The sequence below is a fragment of the Thunnus maccoyii genome, chromosome 2 (genome assembly GCF_910596095.1).
Source record: "Thunnus maccoyii chromosome 2, fThuMac1.1, whole genome shotgun sequence".
NCBI classification, from domain to species: domain Eukaryota; kingdom Metazoa; phylum Chordata; class Actinopteri; order Scombriformes; family Scombridae; genus Thunnus; species Thunnus maccoyii.
This window is the reverse complement of record NC_056534.1, coordinates 20,057,992-20,082,688: the sequence shown is the minus strand read 5'-3', so window position 1 is coordinate 20,082,688 and position 24,697 is coordinate 20,057,992. Positions and strand designations below refer to the sequence as shown.

General features: G+C 39.0%; 2 protein-coding genes across 7 annotated transcripts in view; one reads left to right on the top strand and one right to left on the bottom strand.

Moving 5' to 3' along the window:
* The window catches only part of LOC121880591 (ankyrin-2-like), a 116,456-nt gene extending 114,255 nt beyond the window's left edge, over positions 1-2,201 (top strand). Inside the window, exon 47 of the mRNA XM_042387913.1 lies at positions 107-2,201. Coding sequence (XP_042243847.1) covers positions 107-317 — 211 coding nt within the window. The 3' untranslated portion in view covers positions 318-2,201. The remainder of the gene's footprint in view (positions 1-106) is intronic.
* A 1,507-nt stretch (positions 2,202-3,708) lies between these two features.
* camk2d2 (calcium/calmodulin-dependent protein kinase (CaM kinase) II delta 2) overlaps positions 3,709-24,697 on the bottom strand; it is a 42,834-nt gene continuing 21,845 nt past the window's right edge. The window contains exons 3-22 of one of the 6 annotated variants that reach the window (XM_042430467.1): positions 23,956-24,015; positions 22,400-22,454; positions 21,392-21,457; positions 20,741-20,813; positions 19,074-19,176; positions 18,839-18,922; positions 18,494-18,588; positions 15,944-16,066; positions 15,635-15,718; positions 15,322-15,364; positions 14,086-14,126; positions 12,635-12,694; positions 11,075-11,119; positions 10,722-10,770; positions 10,086-10,184; positions 9,558-9,578; positions 9,081-9,156; positions 8,886-8,980; positions 6,993-7,231; positions 3,709-5,335 (exon numbers count right to left, since the gene is read on the bottom strand). In XM_042430467.1, coding sequence (XP_042286401.1) covers positions 6,999-7,231; positions 8,886-8,980; positions 9,081-9,156; positions 9,558-9,578; positions 10,086-10,184; positions 10,722-10,770; positions 11,075-11,119; positions 12,635-12,694; positions 14,086-14,126; positions 15,322-15,364; positions 15,635-15,718; positions 15,944-16,066; positions 18,494-18,588; positions 18,839-18,922; positions 19,074-19,176; positions 20,741-20,813; positions 21,392-21,457; positions 22,400-22,454; positions 23,956-24,015 — 1,505 coding nt within the window. In that variant the 3' untranslated portion in view covers positions 3,709-5,335; positions 6,993-6,998. The remainder of the gene's footprint in view (positions 5,336-6,992; positions 7,232-8,885; positions 8,981-9,080; positions 9,157-9,557; positions 9,579-10,085; positions 10,185-10,721; positions 10,771-11,074; positions 11,120-12,634; positions 12,695-14,085; positions 14,127-15,321; positions 15,365-15,634; positions 15,719-15,943; positions 16,067-18,493; positions 18,589-18,838; positions 18,923-19,073; positions 19,177-20,740; positions 20,814-21,391; positions 21,458-22,399; positions 22,455-23,955; positions 24,016-24,697) is intronic. The other 5 variants (XM_042430423.1, XM_042430430.1, XM_042430440.1 and 2 more) reach the window with 5 other exon arrangements.

Here is a 24,697-nt window from a genome sequence, read left to right as displayed (position 1 = left end):
CATCTGTTCATTTGATTTAATTTCTGCAAAGCCACATGTGTGTTTTTTGAGGTTGCTGACCATAGCGTCTTCCTCTGTTTGTCCCTGCTCCCCTCTCCATCTGTAGGGCCCACATGCGTAAAGGTCACACCCTCCGACGAACAGTGGTGAGGGGAGCTGGGCAACGAAAACAGGTCATTCTAGAACGAGTGGACAGCCCCAGAAAAGGCTCAAAACCACGTGATCTACAGCAGCATCTCCACCAGCTCTTTCACCACTACTGCAAAGAAGAAAAGGAGGACAATGATGATGAGGAGGAGGAGGAGGAGAAAGAGTAGAAGAATGTGTAACACTCTCTCCCACTCCCTGGCTCTGCCCATGCTAAAGTTCCCCCTAATCCTATGCATTAGCCACATGCAATCCCAGTGTGCACTAAGGCACCTCAAAGCTACCACAGTCTTCCCATTAAAGTCCTGGAAGATGACCTTATGTTCACAATTTTGGAGTTTTCTTCCCTGGCTGGTATTACGTATTCATGATTCCCTTTTCATGTTCTGATGTTGTTTTTCCTTTTTGTGACCAAAGAAAGCCTTCTGTTGTTTTCCTGATTAATTTTACTTCTCATGTCAGAATTGTCTTTGATATTTTTGTCTTGATGCTGTGGTAGAGCAACAAAAAAAACAAGAAAACAGAGAAATGCTATTCACATCAACCAACTCACAAACCTCCTAAAGGTAAAGATCACTTTACCTGTGAAATACTGATACTGCTCTCTGAGTGGGTGCTTGGACTGAAAGACTATTTTTCACACTGCACTGCCTCTCACAACCAGAGTTTCTCAGATATTCCTATACTGAAAAACTGTCTCACTCACTGTACTAGCCTCTCCGCTCTTTTGATTCAGGTAGTCAAAATGTCACAAAGAGAAATCAGACTGTATCGACACTGAATTTAACTGCTGCTGCTGCTGTGTTTTGTGTAGGCCGTGTAATCTGTCTTTGAAAATTATATATTATCTATTATCTAGACATTACTGACATCTGTAGCCTAGGAATTAATTATCACTCATGTGAAGTAGAGCAGGCATGACTAATCAACATCTGTCATTATGATCCTAGCTTTGACTGCTTTGTAGTTATATGGATTGCCCCTCTGCCTCTCTCTCCCTTCTGTGTGTGTCTCTCTTTCTGTGTTATACTTTAATTCTATCCCATACAGTCTTTTTCTTGCTTTTTTTCTTAAATCATTGATTCATGACTCTTATTGTGTGGATGGTGACTGTGAGTGAGGTTGTACTGTAGGTATTGTATGTTTGTCCATGCATGAAGTTGAATACTGCACTGACAGCTGCTTTGAAGAGGGTGTCGTCTGAAATGTTTTTAGCTTTTAACTCTGTTGTCTGTCTTACCTTAGAGTTTATTTTTTGATTTTGAGTATAGAAAACCTATTTAATCTTTGTATGCCAATGAGAAACTTCTGTTTATTAGGAAGTCCTTCAGAATTTGCCACTGGTGAGTAAGATTTTGACAGCTGTTGTGGAGACACTTGTCTGATATAACATTTGTGGTAAAGTGATCAGGTTTTTCTGCTTTATTTAACGTTAGCCTATATTAGTTTATCTTTTGACCCAAAGTGTTGGACCAGGTGTTGGGTGCGTGATTGTGAGTGAATGAATGTAGTAAAAGAGTGTGCACCAGTTTATGTCAGCAAAGAAAAGAAACATTTATTTTACACAAACCGTATTTGCACTCCTGAATGTCAGGAGGGAACACCTCCATGCTTTTTGTGCACAGGACATGAGGTATACAGTATATCTTAGTCACAGGGACAGTCTCATTTCGGCAAATGATAAATACAAGATGGCCATACACCAGACACAAGCATAATGACGCTGGTTGAGAGCTCAAAATACCATTATTCACAGCTCTGAGCACTGCTACTGTATGTATCTACAACATGTAATGTATTTATTTCACTCTCACTGTTTACTTTGTGATTTAGAAACATGTAAAATGCAAACTAGTGGAAGTTCACTGTGACAGGTATGCTTTTAATTTGATGAATCAGCATCCCTTTTCTGTGATGATGACAGTTATATACATATACAATGCATATATAAATATCTATAAAGGCATGTATTACTGTATCAAAATTCAAAAAGACAAAAACAAAATGGCTGCAGTGTGTCTATGGCTGATAGAGAATAAAAATCTACAAATGTATATAGTGTTTTATCTTGTGTCTTGTGTTTAAAATGTAACTGCTGTCTAAGATGGTGTTGTGAGAGTCAAAGGGAATAAAGTATGAGAGAACATACTATATGCCATGCCTTCAGGCAGAATAATGGCAATCCAAATCATGCTAAATTTCTTGAAAAATTAATATTCTCAACAGTGTGGATAAAATTGTTGATGTAGGTCATTTTTTTTCAGTCCAACCCCAGTCTCATCTGATGACTACATGCATGGTAATGACGGACAGGCAAGTGCTTTCCCTTTCCCCGTGCACATTTATCCTGCCAGTGCAAGGATGGACCTGGCAACCTTCTGGTCACAAGCCCACTTCTCTGACCTTGGACATATCTGTCATACTTGTCTCCACATGTCCTTTAGTTGGTTAAATTTGACCTAACTGTGGTCCAGCTCTTCACCTAAAGCTAGACCCACGGACAAAAGTTGATTTTATTTTTAAGATCTCCTCCAAACATATTTTAGGATATTTAAAAATACTCTTGGAATTTGTGTCTAATACGGTATGGATGTACCCATTTTTATTAAGATGCATTCAGAAATAATATCACTTCATAAACAAGGCAGCAGCCATGTCAGTGGAAGAAATATAGACATGCTGTCCATGCACAGAGCAGGTTGAAATCCACCATATTATAAGGAATTGTAATCATAGGATTGTCTTCCTTTGGTTCTGCACCCTCCAACTGATCTGCCTTTGAATACATAGTAATTATGCTAAAATGTTTACACTTAAAAAAAAACTTTTTTACTATGTATGAAAACCAGATTTGTCATTTGTCTTAACTTTTAATAATAATAGCAAGTGTAGGAGCAACTGGAATAAGAATACTAGCTGGCTAGAATTTTTATTAATAATGATAGAGGATGAGGTGGAGGGCTGTTCTGGGATGCCAAAATTTACTGTTGAGCGGTCTGGTGGCTAACAGGTAACAGGATTATTTAATCCTGGCCTGCTCATTTAAGATTCTGGACCTACATACTGTACCATCAGGGGAAGAAAAATCTAAATGTATTCATTGTACTTTATTCACTTGTATTTTACCTGAGAATAGTTGTCAATCGATATTACTCCTACAGGATGTAGAATTATATATATGCATAACTTTACATCGACAGGTTTGTTTAGCCCAGGCTTCTGGAATAAGTCGAGATCATAATACCTGTAATTATGTCTTCAAAACTGAAAAATTTGTTTTAGAAATAACAAACTGACAATTTCACTCTAAGGGAGTCCAACTGGTCTTTCAAAATTATGAAATTATAATTAAAGTTTCATTTGCATGGCACACCTATATATTCCTTTTGGGATTGCATATCATGCATGTATACCCAAAGAGTATATTAAGATAGAGCAAAGGTCACAAAGACATGATTCAGCTAATGAACTTGAAGTCTAACAGCAGTTCCCCTCCATCTCCTCCTCACTGGGGCAATAATGACCAATGGACAACACTAAACAAATGAATACGCACTCATGTATTTCACACCTTTTAGCTGATTTATTTATTTCTTAAACATGTTAAGCTATCCATTGCCGTGCTGGCAACAGGTACACACCATACAAGGAGTGGTGCATTGCATTGACATCATACGTTTCGTCAAAAGAAATGTTTACCGTATTTTCCCCTTAAAAAGAAGAGACAAAACCAATTGAAAAGAGCGAGCAGTAAGGATGACGAAGACACTGGCATTGTCCTGCAGTGGTAAGGAGACCACTGGCAAGTAGAAGCACTGATCATCAAGGAAGACATCCCAACATTTATTAAACTCCATCTTTCATTTGACTTTTTCACACTCTCCTTCACCGTCCTCTACCATCCTCTTGTCTGACTGCAAAGTTCTTCATTCCACAGCTTTTATGCGACTTCCAGACTTATTAGCCCAACTGTCAAGGTGACAATTAACCTGACTGAAGGTAGAGACTATAGTGCCTTTGCTCCATCTTCATCATCTCCACCTTCTCTGTGCAATTGGCAACATAACACACTGGAAATGACAAGAATAAAATGACAACAGAAAACCTACATACAGTCATACAGTACAAGTACAAACATGAAAAATGAGCTTGTTTTCTTCTCATTTTTATACAAAATGTAAGGGGTGCTTCAGCAACCAGGAGATGTATGTTTCCTCCTCTTAGATATGCAGTTTTGATATTTTCGCTAGATGTTAACCATAACTGTGTTATTGTTTTCACAACAGTTGCATGATACTGGAGGACATTAGAAACATTTGGGACAGGACTGATGCACAACATTAACAAATGCAAACAAACAAGTCAGTGATTCACAAATCAAACAGAAGATATTATAGTTTCATATGATCTTACTCACAATATCCCCCCTCCCCATGCACTACACAATAGTCTTGGATTTTCATATATTACATATATGCTACATTCTCTTATTTCTTATTTCACTGATATAAAGGCAAACATATCTCAATGCAAAGTGTAAGCTGCTCTGTTTTTCTTTACATTTAAATTAGTATTATAGGTTGAAGTCGGACAATTCAAATAGTATGACTTAGCTCATAGCAAACATAAATGTAGCTCATAAACTGGATTTTACGTAAACTCTTAATTCCTCTGATAGCAAGAATAGCAATTTCAATGTTTGTTTTTCTTTTTATCAATAATCACAATGTATATACATCACCAGAACTAAAGCAAGCTCAATTTTAACATTCTGATCTTCCAAATGTTTTTGTATTGCACACACATAAATACACATAAAAATACAGAGCTAATTTTTGGGAGAGGTTACAGTAGTAGATTTTTAAACATCTCTATTTTATATTTAAAATGCATACCAAAACATCTTAAAAAACAAACAAACAAAAAATGTCGTCAATATGTTCGTTTCATAATGTCCAAATACGGTGTGCAGCCACCCAGCGGTGGTTTCTTGAATGATGTCCATTAATAAAATGCCATAACAATAAAATGTATTAATACTTGTGTCCTGTGCGATGTCATGTCCTTATAGACGGGTCAGCGGTCAGAGAGCAGTTGCAGGTTGGCTAGTTGACTGCCCTACTCACAGATTTGCTGATGGGAATTTTTTTTTTGTTGTTATTTTGACCACATGATGATATTCCATTAACTGCAAAAAGAGAGAGAGAAAGAACATAAATGGCAATCTACAGAGCAATGAAAAATAAATAAAATGCATAAATAAATAATCAAACCAGTAGTTTCACAACAGACATTTTGACTTGTCATAGTATGAAAAGCAAAGGTGTGATTAATAACATTAATGATGAAAATACCAAGACCTTGAAACTGAAGCAGCTAAATGTTATTCAGCCATCGTTAATTTTATTATTTACACCTGTACTTTTCCTTCTCTCATGTGTCAAAATGTCTGCTGTGTAAAAGGCCTTGTGCATGCAGGCTCATTGTCATTACTTACTGTGAATCTTAAAGCCCCAACCAGCCTATGGTCCACCCACACAGGCGTTTTCAATATCTTTCCCTAATTAGACCTCATATCAGGACTGTGTGGGTGTTTACAGGCTTGGCAGCCATCTCCCTGACTCTCCTGTCACTTTTGTTGCACCTATTAAGGCAGGACAATTTACACCTTCATGATTTGTATTTGTTAATGAGGTTTGGTGACTTTGGGTAATTCTCAGCAAAACACCACCCAACATTAACCTACTGCTGTTCAGGTCATATCATAGTTATCTTAATCACATGCTTCTATAAACAGTGCTCACATCAACATCCAGGTCGTAATTACAACTAAGAAACTTTTCTGAAAGCTCTGATGTATCCATCTTAGTGCTTATTGAAATGGAAATGCCTCAAAACCAAGAAGACATGGACTTCTCAAATTTATCGTTTAATGTGAATAAACCTAAATTTAGTGGATGTATTGTAATAATGTCAATGCATAGGATTTTTAAGCCTCACACAACCAAGTTTTCATTGATGTGAATGCTCACAAGTCTTCCCCCACTACCATCCATCCCATATAACGTGAACACATTATAATGCTGTGTTCACATTATATGAGAGAGATGGGGAAGATGCCCAAGTTTACAACTGGCGAAAGTTCACATCATCAGGCAACTCAAGGCGGTTGTATGATTACAGAGCTGATCAATAGATGGTTAAAAATGACTGCACACTGATAACATAACACTATATCCATTAAATTTGGGTTTAATCACCATGAACAATGGACTTGGCTGATGTGAGGTGTCCCTGTTTGCTACATTTTCAAGTACTTCTGTATTATGAAGTGGCAAGTCGGATACATCAGCTCCTTCATAAAAGTCCAATCAATAATTCCAGTATGACATGAACACGGCATAAGCAGTCCAATTAGCTGGAGTAAGTGAAAACACATGTATGTGAGTGTGCGTGGAAGGGATATAGTTGGAACAGAGTAGTCACTAAAGTGATTAATTACACCTGTGCTTGTTCAGCTCTGACAAGTCAAAGCATTTGTCATGAAAAAGGCCTCTTCAGCCAGCTAGATATTGTACATTATGGAATGAATTCTCAAATTAAAGAATATCATTGCTCTTAACAAGCTTTGCAATTATATCTTGGTTAGTTCATTTAAAAGAGTAACTAATACTGGGCTAATGAGCAGTGTTTAATTAAAAAAATTAACAGTGTACTGACACACCTTAGAGTATGCCTCTACATCACTGCAGCGAGGTGAGAAATTAAACCAGCAAAAGGTCAGCAACAACAATATTTCCTGTGAAGTTTCTCATTAATCAAGGTTTGTACTGTGTATTGCTTACTGTCTCTTACTGGGAGGGGATGCTGGGTGAGCCGGAGCGGTGGAAGTGGATGTTCTGCCACTTGCCGTCGCGGCGGTGCCACACACGGGTCTCCTCAGACTGCATGGTGCGGGGCATGCCAGTGCTATCCATGTACTGGGTCAGCCGAATATAGGCGATACACGCAGCATTTTCCCCAATTAGGTGCACATGTGGGTTCAAGAGGATGGTGTGCACCGGCTTATTCCCTTTAGACAGAGCTGGAAATTAGACACAATGGTTGGTTACAGAGAGCAAATGTATTGTAGTATGACATATTAGGTGAAATGAATGGATATCATCCTCTAACATGGGGTAAGAATAGTTGAATGGGGGGTACAGCTGCATGGCTGTTCAGAAACTAAACACTGATCCTACCTTAGAAGAAATACTAACTGATAACTAAAAAAAGAGTCACTAAAAGTCTCCATATGTATGTGTTGGATAGTGGACAAGCACAGGCTTGCCAAGAGATTGAGGTTTCTGGGACATATCTGGTTTATCTGAACTATTTTTACCCAGACAGAGGACATTCTGCCATTTATAGCAGTCATTATTCATTCGAGATATTTTGCTCCAAGATTAGTCCATAATCACAGCCATGCCCTTTTAGTGTACTGTATTGTGATATCAATGAATATTGATATGAAATCAACAATGTAGACCATACCCACTGCTACACTATTGATACTTATACTTACTCCATACTCATTCCTGCATTGGGGATCTTTTTTAGTGTCAAAATGTTGATACCAATACAAATGTATGTTTACTATAGCATTTTAACCATTATCTCTGTACTGCCACTATGCTTTATCAGAAGTACTTATCGGAGGGTCGAACAACTTCAAACCACCTCCCCCCACACCTTTCCGACATAGGAATTGAAGGGCTATGGCCGACACTTTATGTAACTTTTTCTCCCCTCTCTATGATGACAGGCTTTTCACCATGCCCTCTAAGTGTGGCTATTCAGAACAGTTGTAAACAATTTGCCTTCCAAAGTGGTCGGACAACACATCGTACTAACTAGCTCTTTTCAAGCATAACCCGGCCTTTATGGCTGTACCTAACCTGCCCACTGGGTTATCTCAGAGAGTTCCCTGCACAACTGCTTCCCATTAGCTGATTACATCTGCCCTGCACAGCTGTTGCTTCTCTGCTCATGCAAGTGTACAGTACCAGATATTGATACTGTATAAAGATAGCTCTTTCAAGAGGGAAGTGGATTTCTATATATATATATTGTGGATGTTCTGCCTGCATGTTACATTGTGGGACAGTAATGCACAAAACCTTATTGAAAATTTGAGTGACCTTAGTTCTAGCTTCTTCAAGTGTACTTCAATTGTGTTTTTTTCAGTGCCTATACTACATACTCAAAACACAGTCATGTGTGGTGTACAATTAATGTACACCACACATAGTTGTAATGCAACCATTTGTCAGGACATTTAATTCAACAGATGAGTTCTCCCCACTAAGAATCAAACAAGGAGGTCTTCCCACTGTGATTCAGTACAAACTAATGCATTTCGTAATTCATGAAAGCACATTAGTAAAAAAACAAGTCATTGTGTAAACCCTCCAGTGCAGCTGGAAAAATTCCAGCAGACTGATACGAATGGAAAAACAAAATCCTTCAAAAACCAAATTCTCTTTTCAGTGTCTGGTTTTGGGTACAGAGCCAGCTGGCTACTTGCACCTTTTGGCACAACCCCAGACCAGCAGCTACTACAACTTTCGACTGTTCTGGACAACAACTGTAAAACGTTTTTGGCAACTTGCACCCAAGGGAATGTCTTGATGATGCTTCTAAAATTTTTTTTTTTTTTAATTTATTATTTTGCCATAATCATTTGTTTTTCAACTCACCATTCTCAAAGTAAAAGCGGTGAAAGTCATGTCCTTCCACCAGGTTGCCCAGGGCCTCAGGCTCAAAGGAAGTCAGACCAGGGTCACAAATCTTCCTGTTGGATAAAAATAAAAGACAGAATTAGCAAAGGAAGTAAGCACATCATCATATCCAGTTTGATGTTACAGTACAAATGCAGAATAAAAGAGACTTACGCATAGGCCTCAAAGTCTCCATTGTTGATAGACTCAATCAACTGCTCGGTGACTTTGATAATTTCCTGTTTGCGAGCTAAAACACAAGATCACAGAACATCATCAGCTGCACAAACTGATATGAAAATTGTTAATGTTGTCACTGAATTTCAGGCAAATATAGCTCTGAGTGCAGAAAAAAGGAAATCTGACATTGAATCAGCTTCAAATGGGTTCTAGTCTACAAATTAGCAGGACTTCAAACTTATTAGAAATGGAAGGCGCTCGAAAATAAAAGTATTTCACAAAAGTTCTTTTGTTTCATGTCTGTGTAACAAAACAGACAGCCTCCCATGACTAATAGTGATACCAGGCAGGGAAATGCAGGATGACACAATTCCTTTCACCCAACAAAGCTCAAAATGAACAAAGACAAACCAATACTCAGATGCAAGAATTTGCTACAAAAGCAGTTTCGACTAAGTAATGTTGAGTTACCTTTATTGTTATTGGTGCAGGCTGGGGGATATTGAAAACATTACTTAATTTGTGCAACAAAAAGACACGTTAAATAGTAAAAAAAATATCAGTCTTTCACCTGCATTGCCTTCACAACCATAAGCTACAATATGTGTCTACATGAAGTGCGCATTTAAGTCAGCTCTTTACTATGTGAGTCAATGTTTGGGTAAGTCAGAACAGAAGGCATATGGAGGAGTGAGAAGAGAGTCTGTATTTATGAGACATGAATAGGTAGCAGAGGAGAATCTTCTTCAATCAAAATAGAGAGGAATAAATCAGACGGAAGGAGCAGAACTCTAGGGGTCAAATACAAAGGTTTTATTTAAATGGGGAAGAGGTAGTCTATGCAGCAAGGTGCAAAAATCTAAACCAGGGAAATAAATTGAAAACTAGGGACACAGGATTTTGAGACACTTTACATGGAGAGAGTAGTTTCCTCCAGTGATGACTGGGAAAGATATGGGGAACAAAACAGGACATCTCCCCCACAGTGGAGGGACTTACTCTGAACTGAGGAGGTTGGAGTCTGCCTCGATTCAGACATCTGTGAGGAACGGCTCTTAGAGCTCAAGATATCGCTTACTAAGCTGCCCAGACGAAGGGCTGTAAGAGGTTGCATGGATGGGTGTCAAGCATGTGTGTTGGGTGGGGGATGTGACAGAGATCAAGGTTGTTTAAGTCGTTTGTGTGCATGAACAAATGCAAGAGAGGGATTGTGGGGGAAAAATGATATTTTCAACAAAACAGAAGAAAGGAAAGAAAGAAAGAAGTAGAAATGTAAGAAAGAAGAAACATTTAGTGATAACATTAAAAACGTATGCAAAACTGAAAGAGCAAGCCGTGTTAACCAATTTCAGCATCAATGTCAGACATAAATTGGAGAAACACAAGGCTGCGAGGGAGGATAGGACAGAAAAAGAACAGGGAGGACTGCATGTTGCAAGAGAAGCTGACAAGCAGAGGGATGACGCAGTGGATCATTTGCTGTACATTTTTACCATGTTGTAAAACAGAATGAAGAGAAACATACAGAGGAGTAATCAGTCTGGCTGGAAAAGGTTAGGATCAACTGATGAAAGCATACAGTGTATTTGAGAATTGTAAGTAAGAGAGCCAGCAAAAAAACTTGAATTTCCCTACCTTTAACATCTTCATCTTCTATGGTGGTGTTGGCACTCTCAATAGACTCCTTAAGAATGACAACATACATATTTTAGTATGTATGCATGACTAAAAGAGCATAATTTGTGTGCCAACTGGAATATTGGGGGGAAAAAGTTTCAAATAAAATAATCTCAAACTCAGATTTAACAATATACGATGACTTAAAATAAAATTTAAACATTTGATTATGTGGCAGTACTACAGTACTTGTATAATACTATTATTAATTCTTAGTCCTAAAAGAGAAGGCCCAAAGCTCAGGACCAAACCATTTTAATGTCAATATATAAATTTTAAAATGAAAATATTTGTTGTATTTGTTGTAATACCTTGTTTCCATCCACAGGATTGTGGATCACAGTCGTCTGTGGTTCCTAAAGAGATCAAGTGAGAACCTGTGTGAAGACATGTCTAAAGGAGTCCAGAAAAGGTATGATGGCACAGATAGACTGTTAAGAAGGTAAAGAAAATGTGTCTGTGTGTATTGGTAGTATTTGAGTATTCGTGGTTTGAGAAGGTAGTCTATGACTTAATTTGACCTCATTTTGATCTATTTATCTATCTATTGCAATACATCTGACAGTCATTCTTTTTAAATTACCCTCTGCATGGTTTTATTTTTCTTCCTGTATGGTATTATTGTTCAATGTCATTTTATGTATCTACTTTTTTCTTATCAGCCCTCACCAGTGTCCTGCCTCAGTAATCAGATGTCTGGGATTTTGTAGAATCGATCCTGATGACCAGCTCAGTCCTTCTAATCACTCACCCAGATTACACTAGATTATAACATCAGCAACCTGTGTGTGTGTGTGTGTGTGTGTGTGTGTGTGTGGTGTGTGTGTGTATGTGTGTGTGTGTGAGAGAGAGAGAGAGAGAGAGAGAGAGAGAGAGAGAGCATGTGGGCACAGACAGGATGATGGAGAAAGGAGGATCGCGCGAGAAATAGATGTCATGTGCCTGTGTTCATGCGCAATCAATTTGACAGCAAATGGAAGGACAGAAACCCTTTGACATCATGCAGAGCAGCAGTCATGTGGCCTGACGTCAATAACCAGTCAGCAGACACCATGCGAAAGCCAATCAGTGATAGCTAAACCACTTGGGAATATAGCATCAGAATGAGCCTAGGAGCCAACATCACCTCATACTCCATCCATGCACAGACAAACAATTTTCACAGTAATCCCTAAACACATCCTTGGACGGCTACTACAAGAAGTTTACTATCAAATGCAACACTGACAGCGGTAAGGTACATTTCATGACATGGGAGGAGCACATGCATTGTGTAGGTGTATAAGGAGGGAGAGAGGAGGGGTTCTTGCAGAGAAAAAGGGGACAAAGAGCAGAGGGTTTGAGGTAAAGGTTGTCCCTAACTACAGATTTAGAACCACACTGGTCGAAGCCCAATCCAAACATGTTTATAAAGGCTTATTATTTCAGCCTGACATTAATGCTATACAGATCCAGCAAATCCAAACTGGCCAAGCTCTATATGCCTCATGCATGCTCTGCTAATTCAGATGAGTGAATGAACACATCAGTCTGAATTATAAATACGTTATCTTTAATGGTTAGCAGTATCAAATATGCTGGAGCTGGACATGCTGCGCAGTCACAAAAGCTTTTACACACTATTTCATTCAGGGATAGCCCACAGTTGAGCTAGACGTCTGTTTCACCCCATGTTAGTACCCATGATATATTCTATATTCTCATACACCTGGTTAAGAATTTAATTCTTATCAAGAAAGGCTGAGATCAAACAGGAAATGATGCAACCCTGTGTGAAAGGGTGAACCTGTACCTCCTCCACGGTGGGATGTGAAGTGGGGAGGTGTGAAGGGTTTTGTGGATGAAGGTGTGGTGACGCTGAGTGTGTATACCAGTGCAGGGGCAGGGCCAGTGTCTTTAGGACTGGTCACTGTGTTGGCTTTGTTGTTGACCTGCAGGGGGTAGTGTAGAGGGGATATGACACATACACACACACTGACTAAGGTCCATTCCAAAGTGATCATCCCAACTCATGTGTGCCAAAGATCTGCTGAGGGTTACATTGTTAACAATCAAGACCTCTTTATGGAATCTACGTACTTTAAGAAGCAAGAGGATTGATGCATTGAGGAAAGCCCCAAATTTCTGAATAGATAACAAATTTTGACTGAATTCAAAACTTGGGAGAAGATAAGAGGCTGTTAGTGATAACAGGAGAACAGGAGACAATTGGAATGTTGTTTTGACCACCCTCCCTGTCTGACAAGTTAGCGCCAAGTACAAAAACATTAACTTGAAAGCTGACAAATAAAGAAATAGGAAACACTGCTGACAGGCCAGCTTAGATATTTCCAAAAAACTTTCCTCATCCATTTATATTATTGTAGATATGTATCGGTCCAACCTTTTACTGAAAGACAGACATAAAAATTGAATAATCTAAAAACAAATGTGGGCAAAACATTTTCACTGAATGAATACACTCTTCTACCATTAGCTGCCTACAAATAAGACATTGTATGTAAGTAGTTGTCAAAAATTGTAATAAAGGAAATCAATACAGGATTTTTTATACATTTAGTATGTCAAAAATCTACTACTACATATTTCACATTTCTCATTGCAGACATATCCCTTCATTTTTGACTCTGCTCTCTGTGAGGGCTACTTTTTATTCTATTCTGCTGTAATGTGATGGCGGTCACATGAATGACGAATAAATTCCCTGGAATGGGCCTCCCAATGTGACACACTGTAGGCCTGAGAAAGACCCAAACACTGATTCATACAATGTATTCAGAGGTCCAATCTCAAATCAATATTCACTTACATGTAAAACAGCCACATTGAATTAGTCAGTCATACAAAACTCTCAACATTGTGTATGTGCACACACACATGTGAACACATGCACCTCTGCATCAAGTGTTATTTTCAGACCGAGCCCTAAAAACACAGAGAAATAGGATAGGGCACAACGGGTCTCTGTAGTTAAGATGAAATTATTATGGAAAATATGAGACATTGTCCATTCAGAAAATAGAGACAGGAGGAAACACCAAAGGTTTTTTTTTGTTTTTTGTTTTTTTTTTTTTAAAAAAAAAGGATGTTTAAACTAGATATGTAACTCATACAAAATCATTGTGGTCTGCTATGTGCAACTGTGAGATCAAGCTAAGAAAATAACAACCACTGCCCACTGCTTTGAGAGACTGTCCCTGAATGATGATGTTGTTAAGTGCACAATGCATAATAATTATCTATAAGGCTCCTCAGACACTGAACGTTCCAGCAGACTAATGCAAGAAACTAAGTGATTTCTTCACTTTGCAAAGCGACTCACCTTAACACCGTCTGCCTTCTTGTTGAGCAAACTCTTGGCTGCTGTAAAGGGAAAGAGACAACACTTCAACATGAGAGTTCACAAACTGAGCCCAAAGCCTGAGGCCAAACTATCATGCAGCAAGCATATCAGTCTACTGTGCTTATCTTCAAACTCCAGGTGCAAAATCCAACTCCAACATCCATAATGCAATGCAGCTGACGCTCCAAATGGCATCATCATTTATGCAATATTGTTCTCCTGCTACATACTAATTCATTTGTGAGTGGCTGAGGGGCAGGTAGTTTATTGAGTGTGTATTTAGCAGGTGATGAAAGGGATAACCAACCTATTTCCAACAGACTCGCGCAGCATTCTTAAATTGACATTTGCACACATGAACATGCACTTACCTTCTAGCAACCATACATACAGTTCCACCAATTCTTCTCCCTCTATTTCTCACGGTATTAAGAATCCAAATACTAAACTCTGTTTCAAAATACATGCTGTATCCTGGTATAAATTTCTGATCTCATATCATCACTTTAGCAAGCGTTGAGGTTCAATATTGCTCTTTCGACTCCCAAACACCTCATCTTCATGCATATGTGATCAGCTACTAGAAAAGTGAAAAAGCCTAAACATCATTAACTTATTAGTTGGGCCCAACCCCACCCACTTCATCCCATCATTCCAAAAATCTTACCTCAAATGGATACCACAATCCAAACAAAAGAAGGAAAGAAAATTGAAAAAAGGAAGAAAATGATGAATTAAAAAGAGACACAAATGCACTGATGCATTTTATTGTAGAATGAAGAGAGAAAACAGGCCAGTAAGAGCCTGAGAAAATAGAGATAGGTCAAAGAAAATACATGCAAAAAGGTATGATAGAAACAGAGTGGAAGAGCATCAGCTAAAGAGGAGAAAGATAACGTGAGATGACTCTGTTTACCAGTGGCATCTTTGCACCAAGATCATCTTTATTCTATAGATAAACAGATTGAAGGCATTCAAAAATAGGTAAAAAAGCATCAAAAGTTTGATAGTTTTCATATTTTACTTATTTTGTAGTGCCTCTGATCTGTTTCCTCATAATTAGAAGATGAATATTTAAATGGATGCCTAACCATACTGTCTTCAACATTAAAGGCTAATCTTCCTGTTATTATGTAGCTTTTTTAATGAGCAGTTTTAGTTTATAAGTTGTGTTTGGGGGACCAGGTCTTGTATGGCAGGCTGTGAAAAACATACCTGAGAAGTTTCTTGTGACCAGCAAAGTGGTCAAAATGGCTCCCTGCAGTGATAGAAAAGAAGGAAAGAAGGAGGGAACGATGATGGAGGTAAGGAAAGAGGAGACAGAAAAAGGAAGATTGGTTATAAGGTTACAGCAAGAGAGAGGAGCACAGCAAAAGGGTAACTTGAAGGTTTCAGATAACAAGTCATCATTTTACTGAGTTACCCCAAGAAGTCTTGAGTGCGGAAGACAGAGAGAAGGGGAAAAGAAAGATGGCTGGATGGATTATTATACATAAATAGAAACATGAAGGATTGCCAGAAGTCTCACCTTGAGTTTCCTCCTGGCGTTGAATTTCTTCAGGCACTCCACAGTCTCCTGCCTGTGCATCATGGAGGCTACAGTGGACCGTTGCTGCATTTGAGGATTAGGAGAGAATGATGTGGATGTTTTGGCAACAAGACTGTGGAGAGTTATGTGTTATGTGTGTTTGTAGAAGTTGAATAATATAACAGAACTGCCAGTGAGGCATTCTGTTACTACAACAGTTTATGATTGTCAGTGTGTGGGTCTTTATTTCTGTTTTGCATCTGTATTTCTTTGTGTTACTGCTTCTCTGTTTGTATGTGCGACACATACGCAGATCCAAGGGTGTTTGAGGGCCTCTGCAGCAGTGATGCGTTTACTGGGGTTGATGGTTAGCATCTTGTTGATCAGATCTTTGGCCTCAGGGGTTACAGTGTCCCACTCTGGGGATGGGAACTGTCAAAAAACAACACAGTGTCAATCACTCATTACAAAGCTAAAGCTAATTAAAATCGAAACATTGCTACACACATTGATAATATCCTTCTTGTAATGAGGCAAAAAAGAAAAACCTGGGTGAAGGGTCAGAAAATGACTGCCTATAATAGACTACAGCCATACTTATACACATTGGTGCTTTGAGTTATGCTTACATCATCATACTTACATGCATTCAATGCTAAAATAGTGATATTCACCATGCTTGCCATTTCAGAGTAGCCTATTAGCATGCTAACATTTATTAATTCATACTAAACACAAAGTAGGGGAGAACGGGGTAACATGAGCTTCTTTTTACATTTGATGATTTTATTGCAAATGAGAGTGTATTTGTTTCAAATAATAGTAACTATATATACCTCAGGTTGTTGTGTGCCCATGGAAATTAAAACAAGTTATCTAATTGTTATGGTTTTAGAACAATGACCCATCAAAAAAAGTTAGTCCTATGGCACAACTTACCCCAAGGTGGGGGTAAAATGAGCATGGGGATGGGGGAAATTGAGCGCTCTATGGGTAAATAGTGTTACCATTAAATACTGATATAAAAATTGTACAAAATCAAACTAATTTGAGATAATTTTGAACTTAATTAATGCCATCAATTTAACAAACATGTTACCTTAACGTTTTCAGTAAAGATTAAACTGTGATCTTTGTGTGTTAGCCACAGAAAGAATGTGTGTGTAAATGTGCTTTTGTGTATATAGAGACGGGTGACAAATTAAAGGAAAAACTGGTCCAGGTCTGAATGCTTGACCCCTACAGTGAGGGGATCTGGTGGCTCTGTTATGCTTTGGGGGGCATTTTGCTGGCATGGTTTGGGTCCACTTGTCCCCTTAGAAGGAAGAGTCACTGCTAATCAATACAAAGTTGTTCTGAGTGATCACCTTTATCCTGTGATCAAACATTTCTACCTTGATGGGAGTTGTTTCTTCCTGGATGACTGTGGTGGAAATTTAAGATGAATTCACAGAGTGCAAGTTGTCTTTCAGAGTTTTATTGCAATATCCAGAATATATATTTGCAAGTCTAAATCTCCTAGTGTGCTAGGCTGAAGAGATACTGAATGAGGTTCAGTGTTGGTACTTGCATATACAGCCACATGCATCACAATCATCCTATATTCATCACCCTAACAGTTATTTTTAATTAATTCACCGTATCTCTAGGGAGTTTCTTTCGGTCTCTGCTGAGAATTAAAAGTTGAAGGCCAAATCCTTATCTGCCTTTCCTCCCTGGACATTTCCTCTAAAGTTACAACGACCGAGTCCCACACTTCACCTTTGATGGTATCTGTTAGGAACATGTAACATGTGTATTGATGCTGTTCTGGTGGCCCAACACGTTACTAAGACACTTTATGTTGGCTTTTCCTTTAATTTGCCACCCTTCTGTATGTACAGCATGTTTGTGTGTGGCTTAAACTTTACATCAGTCAACAATTAGGTATTTAGTCATCAACATTGTAATACTTTAAACAGTGATCAAACATTAACTCAACCATCAGCCATTGACTCAACTTGCTGCAATGTCACTGGCACATTTTACCCCACTACATTCATTTCGACAGAACTGTTTCACACAGTGGCTCAGATCCACAGTTATGCTAAGTTTATGACCTTGTTTTGTAGCTTACACTGACTTAAATCAACATGTAATAACGTCCAAAACTTGTCTTTTTTTAATTAAGATACAAGACTGATAACTTTAGTGACATGATCAATTCACTTGGCATGACAAAAATCTTTTTTTTTTGCTCTGTTTTGCTGACCACTCTCTTCATGTGCTTGAGTCCAAGACATTACAACATTACATTGAGTAATGTGAACTATACTTTCTTAATTTGTGATCACATGATTAATTTTGCTTATGGTTATCTAGATAAAGGGGGTGGCTCATTATACCCACTGGCTCTATTTACCCTGTTCTCCCCTACAGCTGAGGCTAATTGGAATGTCATTAGCTCTGCAGGTATTTGGTCAGAAAGTAAAGTGTTATTTTGATAAAAATTGTGACATGATGAAAAGTTAAGGGATCACCAAAGTCATGAGGACACATTCTCTGGGAACCATGATTTTGTGCCAATCCATTCTGTAGATGTTGAAATATTTAGCAGGATAATTGAAAACTTTGGTGGTGGCACTAGAGTAAAAATCTTGGGATCATACAGATTCAGCCTCTTGGCACCATGGATATATGTACAATAAACTAAATTTCCTGGCAATCCATCCAATAAGTTGTTAAGCTATTTCAGTCTGGACCAAAGTGGTGGACCGACCAACCAACATTGCCATCCCTAAGCCAGGCAAGCAGCTCTAAAACATTCAGACTCTCCTAAGTGATTGTGTACGTGTGTGTCGTATGTATGAGCACACTTACATCATAGGCCCCAGCCTTGATTTGTTGGTAGAGGCGGTGCTGGTCCTCATCCCAGAAGGGAGGGTAGCCCACCAGCAGAATGTATAAAATCACACCTGGAAGTGAAAGATGTGACATGTGAAGTTCAGCATGTTAATAGCAAATCCCTATGTACTGTAGCATTGTGTACTGATATCACCTTTAACCATTATTCACCAACAAAATAACATTCACTCATTCAACACAGTACAAAACACTTGAAACAACATGAAGCTAACACCTGACCAGGTCAGACGAGGCCATAGATTGAGGATTGCTCCAGCATCAAATTCATACCAACAGTGAGAGAACTCAAATGTTATTTACCACAAGCCCACATGTCAACTGGTTTCCCATATGGGTCTTTCCTTAGAACCTCTGGAGACAAGTAGCCCGGGGTGCCAGCAAAACCTGGAGGAGTGATATGGAGGGAGGGAGGAGATGTGGAATGGTAGGCGGGAGCAATTCAGTGACTAGTCTGTTTCTGGACTAACTAAATGATTGGTTGGTTGCTTGATTGGCCAACTGATTCAGGTTTAAAAATGGATGGGTGAATACTCACCAAACCATGCCTGCTGGTCCCCCTGCACCTCGATAGCCAGCCCAAAGTCAGCCAACTTGACCGCCGCCCCCTTCAGCTTACTGGCCAATAGAAGGTTCTCAGGCTGGGGGGGGCGGAGTCAAACAGGTTAGAGGTGAGAGGTCACACGCTCTGGGAACAAGCCGCCCACAGACACAGATCTAAAATCAGATTAGCCAAACCAAATCCTAATTCAAACTATTAGGGGTCAACGATGCTAAACTGCTCTTAAATCAGTGTCTGAGGCAAGTCCCTTTCTGCCACACAAAATGACAGAGTTACAGACATGTGCACGGGACCAAATCTCTACGTGACCACGAACACTTCCACCACTGAAGCTGTGGACTTGTTCCCTCAGTCTGATGGATTCTGAAGGAGTGAATTGGTAGCGGACATGATGTGCTTGTCCACAGTAACACCAATCCACTGTTAAAATCCATAAGTGGGAACAAAGTGCACACTGCAGGGAGAAGGATACAGGGGGTGAGGTGTGGTGTAACAGGAGACGTGGATGTAAAAACAAGTGACTCAGCCACATATGGGTAACAACAAACACATACCGCACACTAACACAGTTTAGCACAATCACAAATACATGCGGGCCCCCAGCAAGCACACGTGCACACACACTCTCAAACACACTCTCAAACACACACATGGACACAGGTGCAAAAAGGTCTTTGCTAACCTAAGGCCAGTTAGACAGTGTGCTCTAATGAATTATACATTTTCTGACATTTAGATACTCTAAACACAGACAGTCTGTGAGCACTCAGTTTCTGGTAGACATATGACTCAACAGGACACAGACACTAACTGACAACTGGACACATCTACATAATAATTTACATAATGATGAATAAATCATCCTGATTATGAAGCATATGAAAACTTCAGAATCACCTCAGCAAAGGCTATATCCCCTAATAAAGTCGACAGATCAGAAATCTGATAAATCATCATGTTTATTTGATGCAGTAGTATGTTCACAGTCCATTTGAACAAATTCAAGAGAGCTTTCTTGCATTATCCTCGCTCTTTCTGTCACATAAAAATGCTCTTGGGAGGTTATGAGAATACAGACTACCATTAGAATATTCATGACCTTGGAAAATCTTTTACATCCCAACATAATTTTTACGTAATTATGCAAATGGTTATCATTCCTGAGTTTCTGGTGCGTGATTGCTCCTATTCCTGTCACCAATGTGCTACACTCACACACACATTCACACAAACACAAAGGATAGTATTAGAGGAGGATCTTTATTCTTGATATTGGCAGGACGGGTATTGAATAAAGAATATTGACTAGCTCAACAAGGGTGTAATGTAACAATATAGGATAGCAGTATATCTGAAAATGAGAATTGCAAATTTCAAAGCTGAGGTCAAGCTCAAATCAGCTTTATTAACCATTCAAAGCTTTTGGGCCTCTACATTGAGAATGAGAGAATGTGAAAACTACAAAAAGTTCTGAAAAAAAGTAATTTCAGTTTTATTTTATTGAGCAGATTATAAAAGAAGCAAAATGTGTGGATGCAAAGGGAAGGAGTGTGTGGGGATTCACTGGCTCTTTCTTAACATTGCCATCTGTTGTACAGAGTCAGACTAATCAGGGCTGCAGCCGGGGCTGCGGTCATACAAACCTTCAGATCCCTGTGGACGATCCCATTAACATGGCAGTGATGGACACTCTCCAGGATCTGCTGTATGCAGTGGCTAAGGGCCGGAGAGTAATGTAATGGAACAAATGTAAGGACAGTCAGAGAGGTAAGGAATAAAAGGACAGGAAGAAAAGCAGAGAAAAAGAGAGAAGGAAGGAAATTAATTGAAGAGAAGAGAAGAGGAAACAATCCCATAACAATGTGTAATATGTCTCTCTCATTAGTCACTTACATATGATGCTGTTTTCATGAAAGATGACATGAAGTCACATGAAGGTAAGTAATTTTTCTCTTAGTGTACAGATAAACCAAAGCTATACAATGTCTATGAAAGAAAAAACTTCCTCTTTCTCTCTCTCTCTGGGGAGGCAGCAACATAAAGCTAGCAGTGTAAGGTAGGCTGTGTATGATTAATACAGCAGGCTATATGTCGTTAATCACCTTTATAAATAACTCTTTGAGATGCCTCAGAGACAAGGCAGCTGTATCACACCTCTGAGACGACCATATGTGAAACACACAAATATACACAAACATGCGCACACAGTTGTTCTCTCCGGTAACAGACAGAGATGCATAATGGCTGCTGTGCTCAGCAGTGTATCTGTGTGTGTGGGTGGGTGTGTGCGCTACCTGGCATCAGCCTCGCTATAGTACTCCCTGGCCACAATGTCCTCGAACAGCTCTCCTCCTGTCACCCTGTGAAGAGACAACATTACAGTGAACATGTTTCTGTTGCTCTGTATTGAAAACTAAAACAAGCAATGTTTTTGCATATATATATTTATATATATATTTATGTATTAATTTTTCATGTGTATGTTTGTGGGAATGTATTTTTGTGCAGGAATGTGCAAGAGGGTGTGAGTCAGACCTGCCAACACTCCCATTTTTCCTGGGTTTCTTCTGTATTTCACCCATATTTCTCACAAATTTCTCACGTATTTCAAGGCCATATCACCACACCCTCTTGTTTTATTGTTTCTCCAATGAAACTCTAGTAATTTGCCCTAAAACTTTGGCCCTCAAACTTTGTTACGAATAAGTTTCGTAGTTGCCAGATTGTCTTTGAAACACAATCAACACACACAATCCACACACTACATAAAATTTTAACCCATTGGTCACCGCAACCTGGCAACCCACAACCCAATTCAAGGGGCATGTGTGCAGCTGCTCTCTGCGCAGGCAGTCTTTCATCCTGTCCTCTGTCCCCCTCCCTCTGGTACCAATGTGATTTTCTGCCTGCAGATACCGCTGGCAGAGAGAGGAGGGACTGGTTTGTCTCAGCCAGCAGATAAGTTTAGAAGAATTTGGCAAATATTAAGATGCATGACAAACTCAGATAAACGGTTAGGCTACATACAGACAGCTTTCATGTTATTTGCTTGATCAGCACACTGTGGTTGTGTAAAACATGCTGGCCGTGGATGGGACACTGCAGGCAAAGCAGATGAAAATATCCCTTTTCTACATGTTTTTCTGCATGTTGTATGTTTCTTTTCTCGGATTTTGGGGGTGTGTGTGTGATTGTGTGTGTGACTTTCCTCATAAGGTTTGTATGGGCACAGATCTACCCAAGGACTTTCTACAAACACACCCTTGTGTGTGGGCATGTGTGTGGGTGAGTCTGTTACTCACAGATCAAACACCAAATAGTGGAAACCCTCTTCTGATATGCTGTCATGGAGCCGTACTGTAGAGGAGATTTAACAAACACGCCAAACACAAACACAGGACAGAAAAGGAAAAGAGAAAGCAGTCAATACTCCAATACCAAAGTCAATACTTGTTATTTGCATCCTTCTTTCTGTTGCTGAGCCTCAGAGTTTGGTTTTCAGTAATCAGATGTGTCAGAGATACAGTGGTAATATGCAACGTATACAGGAGTGTGAAGAACAATCAAGTAGTAAAATGGGTTTTCAATGCATAATATATTCTACTTCCACTTAATGTGATGATTCACGCTGTTATTAAGTGTGCTTGCATTCTGAAAAGTTTCTTAGCACAGTTGCCGTGCCCACAATCACTGTGATTAGAGAAAACCTGTGAGAACAACTATGACTCAAATGAGCCCTATAATCAAATTCAAATTATAGAGTATAGCTCACTATACAAAAGCCACAATTATGAGCTATGCATGTTTTCTTTCTGGAATGCGCTTGATGCCTCAAGTTATTTAAACAAGCAAAACGTGTTGATAACCTGAGTAACAAATCTGCATTCACACACTGTTGCATTGAGGTCAGGGAAATAGTAAATGATTTGTACATGTTAATGCTGATTGTTAATCTCTGACCTTGTTTTGGATTTAAAGATAGTGAGCTGACATTTTTTTTAAACCCGCATGAACTGATTTTTTGGCCACTTGGGAGCATCATGTAAGTCTTTAGCTCTGCTTTTGGTCATTAATAAACTTCTGAGGGAAATATCTGATGATCAACACATTGTATCTTGTTTGTTTAATTATCACAAAAACCAGTGTTTAAAAGTGTAAAAAATTAAATATGTGGTTTTACACAGAGTTATGTCACTGCCAGTTGTAGATTGTAGATAAAAATAATTTGTAGCTTCTGTGCTTAAAAGTTTTGATATAATTAATTAAAGAATACATTGTGGCCTATATCATTCCATTGTAGTACCTCCAAAATCACAAAATCAGTCCTTTTTTCTACTAAGCATGGTCTTGAAAGTTCCCAAGACTGGCAAGCGAAATGTCGAAAGACATAGTTGTTGCCAAACTTCATGAGAGCAGAGTTATCAGGGAAACTGACTGGAACAGCAGCAGTGGTGCAGAACTGGTTTGAGAAAGGTGAAATAATGACAGCGAAGAAAAGAAAGGGCATGTGTGGATGAGTGTGAAAAGAACAAAAGAGGAGAGACAGGTTCTATCAGAGGTATAATGAGGAGGAAAGAGTGTAAAGGGTCAGTGGTTTAGAAAGCGGGTGTAGGGCTTCTCGTCTTTTTGATGACTCAGCTGGGAGAGCAAACAGATACATCATCATTAGATACCTGTGTACACACACATACACACACTTGATTTTTCTCTCTCTCTCTATCTTTCTCTCATAACTGTGTCTAGAAGATGAATAGCCATAGCTCGAATCACCAGAGACCTGAAAAAAATCTGTGTGTTTTCATTTTGTATGCGTGTGTGCTTGTGTGTGAATGTTTTGAGATTGAGGATTGCAGCTCACCGATGTTGGGGTGCTTCAGTAAACGGCAAATCCTCGCCTCTCTCTCCAGCTTTTGATGATCTGAAAGAAAAACAGAGGAGGCACAAACACAGAGAGGTATTTTATTTTTAATGCTCTTCATTATTCCCTGCTATGATTGGCTTTCTGAATCATCTAACATGAAGTTGGCTGCAAGTTAGTTTTTCAACTCAGTGGAGGAAACAGGGCAGTGTTTGCTGTTGGCGTTAGTGTGTGTTTCTGCATGTGTGAGTTTGTGCATGTATTGTGTGTGTGTTGGCTTTGTGTGAGCCCAGTTCTTTTCCTTATCAGAACTGAAATGCTTGACAAAAATAATGTGACCTGATATGCTCTTGCTTATGTGCCACAAACAGACAGGCAACAGTGAACAACAAATACAGTGAGCTGTCAATTTAGATTCATATTAACCTCCTGTGTCAAGGCTCAATATGAGTTCCTGCTATGTGCTTAGAGGTTTCTTTTGCTGCCCTGAAGGCAAAATAAATTCACAAGGAAACAAATCAAATTTCACTTATTCGAAAGCTTAACCCATGTTAAATGTAAAGATCATGAGGCTTTTTTACATTTAATATTTCTTTATTACAAAAGTCTGGGATTGGGGGACATGATAATATATGGTACACCGTGAGAGTCGGGCAGGATGATACAGTTGAAATCATTATCACAATCTTAACAATATTTTTCCACTACAACTGATATATAATTATGATATTTCAAATGTACG